Source organism: Berghia stephanieae, chromosome 11, assembly GCF_034508935.2.
Source record: "Berghia stephanieae isolate SIO BIC M18660-M18661 chromosome 11, UCSD_Bste_1.3, whole genome shotgun sequence".
Classification (NCBI taxonomy): Eukaryota; Metazoa; Mollusca; class Gastropoda; order Nudibranchia; family Aeolidiidae; genus Berghia; species Berghia stephanieae.
Window position 1 is genome coordinate 32627715 of NC_088370.1, and position 11895 is coordinate 32639609.

General features: G+C 35.8%; 2 protein-coding genes across 2 annotated transcripts in view; one reads left to right on the forward strand and one right to left on the reverse strand.

Annotated features, from left to right (window-relative positions):
* Window positions 1-612: 612 nt before the first annotated feature.
* On the forward strand, window positions 613-6912 carry LOC144956308 (uncharacterized). Its single transcript, XM_078886801.1, has 2 exons — window positions 613-929; window positions 4749-6912. Exon 2 carries the CDS (start codon window positions 4755-4757, stop codon window positions 6381-6383), a length of 1629 nt encoding a protein of 542 aa, XP_078742927.1. The 5' UTR covers window positions 613-929; window positions 4749-4754; the 3' UTR covers window positions 6384-6912.
* Window positions 6913-11428: 4516 nt separating this feature from the next.
* LOC144956851 (inter-alpha-trypsin inhibitor-like) overlaps window positions 11429-11895 on the reverse strand; it is a 6480-nt gene continuing 6013 nt past the window's right edge. The window contains exon 3 of the mRNA XM_078887615.1: window positions 11429-11895. This exon is cut by the window's right edge and continues 668 nt beyond it. The gene's annotated coding sequence lies outside the window, so the exon portion shown is untranslated.

Below are 11895 nucleotides of genomic sequence, written 5' to 3' on the forward strand. Positions count from 1 at the left end.
TGGTACTATTATTATTATTATTATTATTATTATTATTATTATTATTATTATTATTATATTATCATCATCAATTATCATTATTATTATTATTATTATTATTATTATTATTATTATTATTATTATTATTATTATTATTATTATTATTATTATTATTATTATTATCACTATTATTATTATTATTATTATTATTATTATATATTATTATTATTATTATTATTATTATTATTATTATTATTATTATTATATTATTATTATTATCATCAATCATCATTATTATTATTAATATTATTATTATATCATCATCATCATCATCATCATCATCATCATCATCATCATCATCATCATCATATTATTATTATTATTATTATTATTATTATTATTATTATTATTATTTTTATTATATTATTATTATATTATTATTATCATCATTATCATTATTATAACATTAAACGAGCATAGATTAGTTATATTGTTATATGGATTCAAAAACTCGAAAGCTATCATGAAACATAAAATATGATTAATGTTCATGCTTCAACGGGCACGAATAGCCAGCTTCATATTCCTCGTTTTTTATTTGGAAATGTGCTATTGACTCCTCCCAATTCATAGATTTATAAATATTGGATCCGGCTTTTGCCCATTACGTAAACACTATGTATATTATAATATAATTCACATTTTGATTGGCTCTTAGACTGTTGAATGCCTTTATAAAATGAATGGAATCTCTTTGTGGCAAGTCAATCATTCCAGGTAGCTACTGCAGCTGGTGAGGCAATTGCATAATATCATCGTAGGCATTATCTTAGAAGAGTGGATTGTTTAGGACCAGAACAAACCGTCTTCTCATTTTGGTGGACGTAGCGTAGCCGCTGCCTGTTGCATTCGAGATGATTGATCAATCTTGATTAATCGGAAACCTGTTGGTAAGTGTTATATTATATTATATTATATTATATTATATTATATTATATTATATTATATTATATTATATATATTATATTATATTATATTATATTATTAATTAACAATATTATGCGTATGTATATAGCGCATCTCCAATTGTTTTACCATACGATGTATATATATATATATATATATATATATATATATATATATATATATATATATATATATATATACCACGCAGGCCATATTGAACCCAGCATCCAATGGGCAGGATCTAAATTAACTTTCCATGTGTTCGAGGTCATTGGTCACATTGCAAAATGTGCTCAAAATGACCCACTTAGTGAAACGTGTTCACAGCTTTTTGAATATCTCACATCACAATTGGTCATGCATTTGATTCAGCTTGACACTTGAGTATGTTTTTAACATTTGTCAACAAAGCAGCACGTTTACATTTGTTAAGAAATATCCAATCGTTGGACAGCAACAAATCATGTGTTCGATGACCTGGTTGGACGAATACATAAATATAGATCGCTCCTATTCATGCAGTACAAGTAGCCTGTACGTGTGCACTAACATTATCAAATAATAGCCAGTGCTTGGAGCCCGGGGCATAGTCATATTATCCCGTTGAAAAATGGTAGCTACATGTGAGGAGGTTTTCTTACCCACGGTACCTTTTTCGTGCCTTAAAATTGGGTAACAATGACTTTCATTGTTTTGTAACCCACATCCCTAAAAGAGAATTCAATGAATGAGAATAAGAATGAGAAGTTTACACCAACACTCCTCAGTTAGAAGTTAGAATTTTTACTAACCTTTTTTTAATATCGTTCAGCTTTTAACAATTGATATGCTAACTGCATATGGTATCCGAAGTTTGAGGGAGACAAAGACTGTTTGGAAAGAGTGCAAAGGAGAGCAACAAAACTTATCACACACCTGAAAGACAAAACCTACTGTGAGAGATTGAAAGAATTAAATCTCCCGACCTTAGATTACAGGAGAAGAAGGGGAGATATGATCCAAACATATAAAATAGTAAAGGGAATAGACAGGGTAGAGGCAGGATTTCTTAAACCAAACAAGAACATTCAGACACGAGGAAACAGCAAGAAACTGGAAAAAGAACGCTTTAAAACAAATGAAAGAAGGAACTTTTTTTCATCTAGAATTGTAGATAACTGGAATAAACTGCAAGAAACCACAGTATCAGCAAAAAATTTGAATAAATTCAAAGCAGAGTTGGAGATAAGCAACACCCTAGGAAACAAGTTCAATTATAAAAATTGGTCCTATCATTAATAGATGAGGAGGAGCGAAGGAGACTACACCAAGTCTAAAAGCTCTATACAGAGGTATCCAGGGTATGCGTTTCAGTCAACATGTACTTATTTGCAGGTCTGATCATTTAACTTTTATGGCCTCATTGTTGTAATGGAAATACTCTTATTGCTCTCCTTACCTGCCATTTCCAGGATTTTCCCCAAAACTTCACACCCAACACACCTGCACACAACACAATAGCAGTAAAGTTCTTGAGATACAGACTTTCTTTAGCAAAACAAGCTCGACAACACACTGTTCATTTTCTTTAAAATTTATGATTTACAAACGAAATTTAAATAAGAAAGATGTTGGTTGTATCGTAACGAATGTAACGATTTTCCTATAGTTGGTAAATAGAGGGTTAGACCAAATATTGTCCATTTCAACAATGTTAAAACAGGCCCATTGTCAGACTTGCTAAACATGTGCACATGTTTCAATAAAATATTCACTAGTTGTGCCCGCCAGATCAATCTTTTTAGGCATGAAACATTTGTAATATGCTAATCACCCAGATGGCGGTGTAAAAACAAATCAAAGAGCCAAGTGACATCGATTATTTCATCATTCCATTTATTTATAAATGAAGTTGATTTCATTCGGCCATGTGGTACTGTGTCATAAAAACATGAACAAGGTTTAGGTTCTGAATGACTAACTATTTTCAACTTATTAGCTTCTATTCACGAAAACAATGCTCAGGCCTCCATATATAGAACAAAATTGTCGCCCACTCACTCAGCTCTTTGTTATTGTTTTTAGCCAGCCATTTTTATGAGTAGTACTCATTAAATTGTATCAACCAGACTATAAACGTTCACGGTTACACAGAGTTTTGTGTGTCGGTTCGTTATATCCAGCTGGCGAATGTTGTGGTTTTTTTTTTTTGGATTAGCGCACAACATCAATAGAATGAATAAAGTTGACACCATTTGGCTCTTTGTAATACTCTTCAACAGTCGCAACGTCACTTCCCTCGTAATGACGCATGGTAACTTAGTAACTGGCTCTAAACTATCGGAACAGGCCAGTATCCAGAGGGGAAAAAATATTATAAATCTGATCATGTTTTGACTTTTACACATTCTGATCACAAGACATATGAAAAGTTCTAGCCAGCATGAAGCATAAAAGGTAACGATTTTCTTTGTTTAGAACCACGATGGCCGCCGTTGCTGGGCGACGTGACATCAAACTCTTGAATCCAATTGTTTTTTAGACCTTCTGTTGGGTGATTAGTCCGTTTCAAAATTGATTATCACAACTCTTTGGCTTGTATCTTTAAAACCGTCACTTACATTTCGTTATAATGTGATATGATTGCTTAAATTGCACGAAACCCTACTAATTATTTTTTGTCATTTGAAATACAACTGATTCAAAAGTTAGACCTATTAACGATCTATAAAAAATCAAGAACGCTGCCAAATAGTTTTACCGTAAATTTTTAAAACAACGTGCTATATATCGTTTAGCGACATATTAACACACTACACGTATGTTAAAAACGAGAGGTTTTCATCACAACAAATTAAGTGAAATGTAGCGCGTCGCAGATTAAATTCGCGGTCATTTTTACTAAAAATCACTCACAATATTGTGTGGGTAAAACAGGGATTGGAATGATGTATGTTAGTTTGTTTTGTATGGAAACTGAGGTAGAAAGGTCGATAATTCTGAAAATTGTCTTCATAACGTTATGTTGTATGTGTTAATTTCAAAGTGCAATGTTCTGGGTGATAAAAAAGAAGCACCGCAAAACATCAAAGGAATTAGCGATTGCGTGAGAATCATTAAAGCTATATTACACATATTTATGATTTATAATGTCTGGTAAAGACTGTATGAAAAGAATCGTGGCAATGCACAACACAGAGGGAAACAGATCAAAATGTGGTATTATGTATTATGAAACGGACTATACTTCCAACTGAAGTACTTCTAACAGACTATAAAACAATAAATGGTTACACACATTCTTTTTTGTGTTGTACGATTTATGTGGCGGGTAGAATATGTGAATATGTTTATATAACATCTATTGGATTAAGGAAACTTGATTTATTTAGCTGATGTTTTTCTCGACAATGTTGCTGCTTTAGCACATGCTACTCACACTTTACTAACTTGTATATTGCATGAGTTCCAGCTGGCCAATTTCGCTTGTTTTGGTAGAAATTCAAAGGCTTTCTACTTGGCTCTAATGTCTAGGGGTATTATAACCTAGAGTTTAAATTACTTTGTAGGTGCGCCCAATTATGGGTCCCAAGGAACGTCCCTTTTCTCATATTTTTCATCTCACTCAGGTGTAGAATAAGTACCTGGCCCATGACATCGTCACCTTGTCGGATTAAGCGTTGCAGTAGTTTTGGAATTTATTGATAATCGCTTTGAGCACTGTGCAAAATATCAAGTATTTATTCCATTTTCTAAAGCAAAAATGATTATTCTTCATCACATTTTCTTGATTAATCTTTAAATACACCATTTTTTCTTTCCAGAGAGTCATGAAATCGAAGGCTTCATCCCTCCTCATCCTTCTTCTAGGGTCGGTTCTTTGGCTTGCTGTCCAAGGTGCCAATGCAATTTGTCCAGGCAATCTGTGTGGAGGTGGTGCTGATAACTACCACCCGCACCCAAGAGATTGTGCCAAATTCTGTCAATGCGTTCATGGAAATCCGATTGAAATACCATGCCGTCCCGGAACTGTATTCAGCGACAAGGTGAACGTGTGTGTCCATAAGGGCACGGAGCTTGACGAGTGTACAAATTCCAATGTTGTGATCGTGGAGTCCCCTGAGGATGTCGAGCGGGAATGCCAAGAGGGAACTGTTAACTTGATCCCTCACCCGACAGCATGTCAGCGATACTACGACTGCTCAGACACATCTACACGTGGTATGTACAACCTATTCGGAAAATACGAAAATGAATGCGATTACCCCGAACTCTTCGACATCAACGAAAAAAAATGTGTCAATTACAAGGTGGCTATTTGTGGAAAGGGAAGAATTGCTGCAACGTGGAAATGCGATTACTTGGCTAACAAATGTCCAAGGAGTCATTGCATACCATGCGAAGTGCACAACCCATCCTGTGTTGGGAAAGAAGACGGGGTGTGGCCACATACATCGAAACTCTGGTCACCTTACTTTACAACATGTGATTCAGAAAGATCAGTAAATGGAGAAGAAACATGTCCCAGAGATGATAAAATTGGAGCACACCAGATGTTCCATCCTGATAAACGCCAATGTCTTCCTCTCTGGGAGATCCCAAGAGAGCATGGTGGGTACAAGCCAAGTTGTGAAGACAAACCACCAGGTGTCTATGAAATCGAAGGCATGCAAATCATTGCCTATCAGTGTCCTGGAGAAGAGAAATTCCTCTGTAAACCACCTTATCACATTTACCAAGACCTGTCTAAATGCAGCAGAATACGAATCGTGGAGTCTCTTACGAATATTGAGCAGGAATGTAAAAAAGGAACTGTAAGATTGATCCCTCACCCGACTGCATGTCAGCGTTACTACGACTGTTCAGATACATCCATGCGTATGTTTTATAGCTTTTTCGGAAAATACGAAAATGAATGCGATTACCCCGATCTCTTTGACGTCAACGAAAAAAAATGTGTCAATTACAAGGTGGCTAATTGTGGAAAGGGACGAATTGCTGCAACGTGGAAATGCGATTACTTGGCTAACAAATGTGCAAGGGCTCATTGCAAACCATGTGACGTGGACAACCCATCTTGTGTTGGGAAAGAAGACGGGATGTGGCCACATACATGGAAACTCTGGTCACCGTACTTTACAACATGTGATTCAGAAAGATCAGTAAATGGAGAAGAGAGATGTCCCAGCGATGATGAACTTGGAGCGACTCAGCTGTTCCATCCAGATAAACGCCAATGTCTTCCTCTCTGGGAAATCCCAAGAAAGCATGGTGGGTACAAGCCAAGTTGCGAAGACAAACCACCAGGTGTCTATGAAATCGAAGGCATGCAAATCATTGCCTATCAGTGTCCTGGAGAAGAGAAATTCCTCTGTAGACCACCTTATCACTTTACCCAAGACCTGTGGGGTTGCATCCCTTTATCGGAGGAATCAAATTATGAATACGAAGAAGAATAAAACGACCGATAAACATATTTTAAAATGTTTAAGAAACAATTGAAATATTATGGTGTTAAGATATTTTTCTTATGAAGAAAGTATTCTGTTATATCATTTTGATTATTTTGGTTAAAATGCTTTTCTTTATATACCGACGGATAACGATAAACCTCAACTGTTACGATATTCTAAAGCAAAAAACTTCAAAAAAAAAGAAAGAAGAGAAGAATAAAGTTTAAAATGAGAAATTATTGTCAAGCTGAGGTTCATTTTAAGTTTTGATATTAAAAGTAAAAAATCCTTGCAAAATGAAAAAGGCAAAAAACTAAAATGAAGATATTTTATGCAAATTTCTATCAAAGTGATGTGGAAATTGGGGCGAATACATTGCTCAAATTGTATTTGAATTTTTCAATCAAAATATGCGTGCCACTTATAAAACATTTAAACTGAATTAATAATCACTAAAATGATTTGGATATTTTATAAATAATGTTTTATTAAGATTTAAAAAAAAAGGAAATAAATAACTTGAAATAGAAGCTTTTTTTCACGAAATCTCCGTCTCATTGATCTTGTGATTGCTTCATCTTCTCCTCCTACATGCTATAGAAAACTAATAAATTTTCATTTTGAAATACGGTATAAGTCGCCCATTTGTTTTTTTCTTTGCATAAGCAAGCCTACATTACCCATAAAAGTCTCTGACCATGAGCTTACAAATAACTGAGTAAAATGGGATAATGTGTGTAAAGTAGTGCTTGTCTACGTGTGTGCGTGTTTGTTTTTTTCTTTTAACATGTATCCGTCATCTGCTCAATGGCCATGAGTAAAGTCGCTCAACTCCAATTGTAAGAGGAGACAACCTACTGCTGAGTCAACGATGCCCAACAGTAATAACATTATAATGAAGTAGAGTTGTGTCCCCTGTTGGCGTGCGTCCAATACATAGCCTTTTAATCATGTTCTTTGTCTTTAAAGCTAACTGACGGGCCATAGAACTACACGCTACACACTAAACGTTTCATACCCTGGGCTATATAACTTCACACTATGATGCTACATGCTTCATATTTTGCCAGAGACAGAGGGATTTTGTTTTATTTTCTCCGAAAATGAATTCTTCGCCGAAGAAGATGCTCTGATTTTGCTTTTATTATGAAGGAGAAGAAAACGAAAGACAAAGCATATGGTACCGAGAACATTTCCTTCTCAGAGAATCACGAGGAGAGTTCCAGCGTACATTCCGTCATCTTCTTGGGAATCCTGATGAAGAACTCTTTCCAGATCCCAGAAAAAGGGCCTTGCCCTTACCAATTCAATCAATTTTCCTTGTTCTCGTCCATGTTCGCCGGATCTAGAACTACACGTGTAGCAAAAAAGTGAGCATGTCCATTTCTTTCTACAAGCGTGTACCATATGCCGAGTCACGTGTAATGTGTAGTGAGTTGTATGGCTCGCATAAGAGAGTCAACGAGGTTTCACTTTTCTATACACATTTACGTGTAGCATGCAGCGTGTAGCATGTAGCGTGTATTTCTATGGCCTATCAGCCTAACCTGACATGCTATGATATAAAAAATACAGGCTTTTACAATGCACAAAATCCATTCAATATGCTCAAAACACTTTGTAAGGGGTCCCAAAATCAACATGTAGGACGAGAAACGAAGCATGTGAGGCGTTATTATAATTTTTTTCCGACATAGGAAACTCCTTTACCTGCCAAGTACTCATTTATGCATGGATATACTGGGAGAATGTGAGTAAAGAGCCTTTTACTAAGAACTCAACTTTGTGCCAGCACAGCGGGACTCGAACCAGGGACCGACGGGTCAGAAGCCGTGTGCCATACCTCATGGCCACATAAGTCGAAGTAACAACGAAGATATTTTTGCTTCTACGGCGAAATAGCACGAGTCCGTGCAGGCAACGTGGAAAATTTAACATAACATATTAGGGCTAACCCACACCAGAGACTCCGACGACCCGGCACTGCCGTTCTCTGCCGTCTTCCGGATAAAGATGTCGGGCACGGACAAAATACTAAAAATAAAGTGAAGAGCCGCTAGATCTATCTACCCATACCAAGCTCGAAAAAAAAAAGTCAGAGGACGTCGGGTGCTTGGTTTGGGTAGGTCTAGCGGCTGTTCTCTTTATTCTTAGTATTTTGTCTCTGCCCGACGTCTTTATCCGGAAGACGCAGAAGACGGCTGTGCCGGGTCGCCGGGGTCTCTGGTGTGGGTTAGTCCTTATGCGTCTGTGTTGCTGTGCTCCTTAATGAAATGGGCAAGAATTCTAGTATCATATCAAGTTAGAGCAATTGTGACTCACCGTCTGTAGATGGTATTAACTCTCTCCTTACCAGCCATTTTCAAGATTTTCCCCAAGACTTCACACCCAACTAACAAAAAATATATTTTTTATCACTCTGACATAACAGCGGGAACGTTTTTGCGAAACATAATTTCTTTGGCAAAACATGCTCTACAAAACACTGTTCATTTTCTTTAAATTTTATGATGTACAAAAGAAATTTGAATACGAAAAATGTTGGTTGTATCGTAGCGAATGTGACGATTGTCCTAATGTTGGTAAGGAGAGGGTTAAGTCGATATAGTTAGCTGTCGTACTCTGGAAAAACGTATATTTAAAAATTTGGCCAGAAAAATCGTTCTTAGAATATAGATTGATTTAAATGACCCTCGTCTTGGCAAAAATTCTCAAACCGAGACCTTTGCAAAGTCCCAGGTCTGAGAATTTTTGCCAAGATGAGGGCCATTTGAATCCATTGATTTTCGAAGAACGAGTTTTGTGGTCAAAATTTTAAGTACGTTTATATCCAGAGAGTTGTTGCCCCCCACGGACTAGGTACCAAAAATGACAGAGGGGAAAGACTTGTCGACTGGTGCAGATTGGAAAACCTTACTATTGTCAATACATGGTTTAAAAACCACGATAGAAAGAAGTGGACATGGATAAGCCCAGGTGGCGTTTATAGAAATCTGTTAGACTTTATTCTGGTCCAACATCGTTTCAGAAATATCGTACGCTACGCAACAACTATTCCAAGTGCAGATTGTGATAGTGACCACAGACCTGTCAAGGCCACGCTAAAAATAAAACTTAAACAAATAAAGAAAAAGAAAGTGGAACTAAAACTACAATTAGATCTATTGAGAATTAACAATCAAATAAAAAATGATTACAAAGAATGCGTGAAAGAAAAAAGTGAAAACTTGACCTCAGATATAAACATAGATGAGTACTGGAATCAAGTATCGAACTGCATCACAGAATCTGCAAGAGAAACTATTCCATCTGTGAAAAAACACGGACCAAAACATAAGTGGATGGATGACAAGATCTTGAAACTGATGAATGAAAGACGAAAACTAGAACGCAACAGCAATGAATATAAAGAAGCTAATAAGATTATAAAATGTGAGTGTAAGAGAGCAAAGGAAGATCATATTGAACATGAATGTCACAGAATTGAAAGACTAAAACAATCTAACACCAAACAATTCTACCAGTCAAAACAAGATCTAAGTGGAAAACGCCCAAACCGTGGCAAGAAAATGCGTTAAAGACGCAAACGGTAATATACTTATCGACAAAAACGAAATTTTAGAACGTTGGGCAGTATACATAAAAAAATCTATACGCGTATATCAAAAGAGGGACAAGCTTGGATAAAGAAATCTCTACTGTGAACACGGGTCCCCAGATTATGCGAGAAGAAGTAGAAGCTGCGTACAAAGAGATGAAAAGGGGGAAAGCGGTAGGCCAAGATAGCTTCTCAATAGAATTGATTGACGCCCTCGACGATCTGGGAATAGACATTCTGACAAAAACCTTTAATGTCTTATATGAAAAGGGTTGCCTAATGTCTTAAGACAATCGGTATTCATTACGATACCCAAAAAAAACAAGGTACTATTGACTGACCAACACAGAACAATCAGCATAATGAGCCAGGCCACAAAAATTATGTTAAGAATACTTATGAAAAGAATGAGGAGCAAGATCTCTCCAGAGATAAGTGACGAGCAGTTTGGTTTTGTTAAAGAAAAGGGTACGGTAAACGCAATCTTTACATTGAAAACAATAATGCAACGGTCAATCGAAAACCAAAAATCACTTTATCTCTGCTTCATTGATTATTCCAAAGCTTTTGATTCAGTACAGCACGATACGCTATTCAAAACCTAAGAAAAGATCGGTATAGACAGTAAAGACCTTCGACTTGAGAAAACCTTATATTGGAATCAAACAGCGTGTGTCAAACTGGATAATATAATGAAACATCGGACTTCTTTAACATCGAGAATGGAGTAAGACAAGGTTGCGTCTTATCAGCGGACCTTTTTAACATATATAGTGAAATAATATTCAAAGAAATTGAAGATATGAAAGGCGTCGTCGTTGGAGGGCAGAATATGAATATCATAAGATACGCAGACGATGGTACTCTGATGGCCTACTCTCCAGAACACGTGCAGAAAATTTTAGATATAGTGGTGTGCAAAAGTGAAGAGATGGGCCTGAAACTAAATATTAAAAATACCGAATGCATGGTGGTCCCAAAGAACGACAACAACACGACCTTCCACTTGTCAAGCAAAGGAGAGACCATCAAAGAAGTAAAGAAATTTAAATATTTAGGCACTATCATCACCCATAATGCACGTGACATAGAGGATATAAAACAAAGAATAGCAATAGCAAAATGATGAATTTCTACTTTTGACTGGTCTATATTGAACTTATGTAATCCTCTTTGGCATAAATAACAAGCTATTTCTCAAAAATTTGAAATCAAAATAATGTTGGAAGCGCGTAATGTTCACTTTCATTTGTATTCATCAATAACGTATATGTCTCGTTCTACATGTTGCGTGATGCTGCTGATCAGGGACCCTTTGCAAAGCGCTTAAAGCACGTTTAGTGGAAATATGAGCTATATAAAAGCTCAATTGGGGGGGGGGGGGAAGGTTAGTTTAATTAGTATGATCATGGATAATATTTCTAAGATTTAAAAATGTTAAGTCAACAGGGAATTTCTTTCGAAGCAATGGTTTTATTTGTTATTCATCGAGACATTGTGGCAAAGAGGTGGAATTTCAAAATAAAAATCGAAATTGTATTCCAGAGTTTATTGCTAAAGATCCCTTTAAATTTTCACCAAAAAGATATATTCATTCGACGTGTTATTTTTTTTTTCAGAAGAAAAAGTTGTCTTCATTTATTTATTTATTTAACTATTTATTTATTTATCTATTTATTTATTTATTTATTTATTTATTTATTAACCTCTATTTTCATTTTTTTTCTTAACTAAACATTTAAATTATCCGACGTATACTTGAATGCAGGTCTGACAATCGAAATTAATATTATGGGTTCAGTGCTGTACTGTAATGGAAAATACTCCCAAATTAACTCAGAATATACTCCATTACACCAATGTTAAATCACGCCCACAATTGAATTTCAGTTGTCAAACCTGCAAATATGTGCAGTTAGG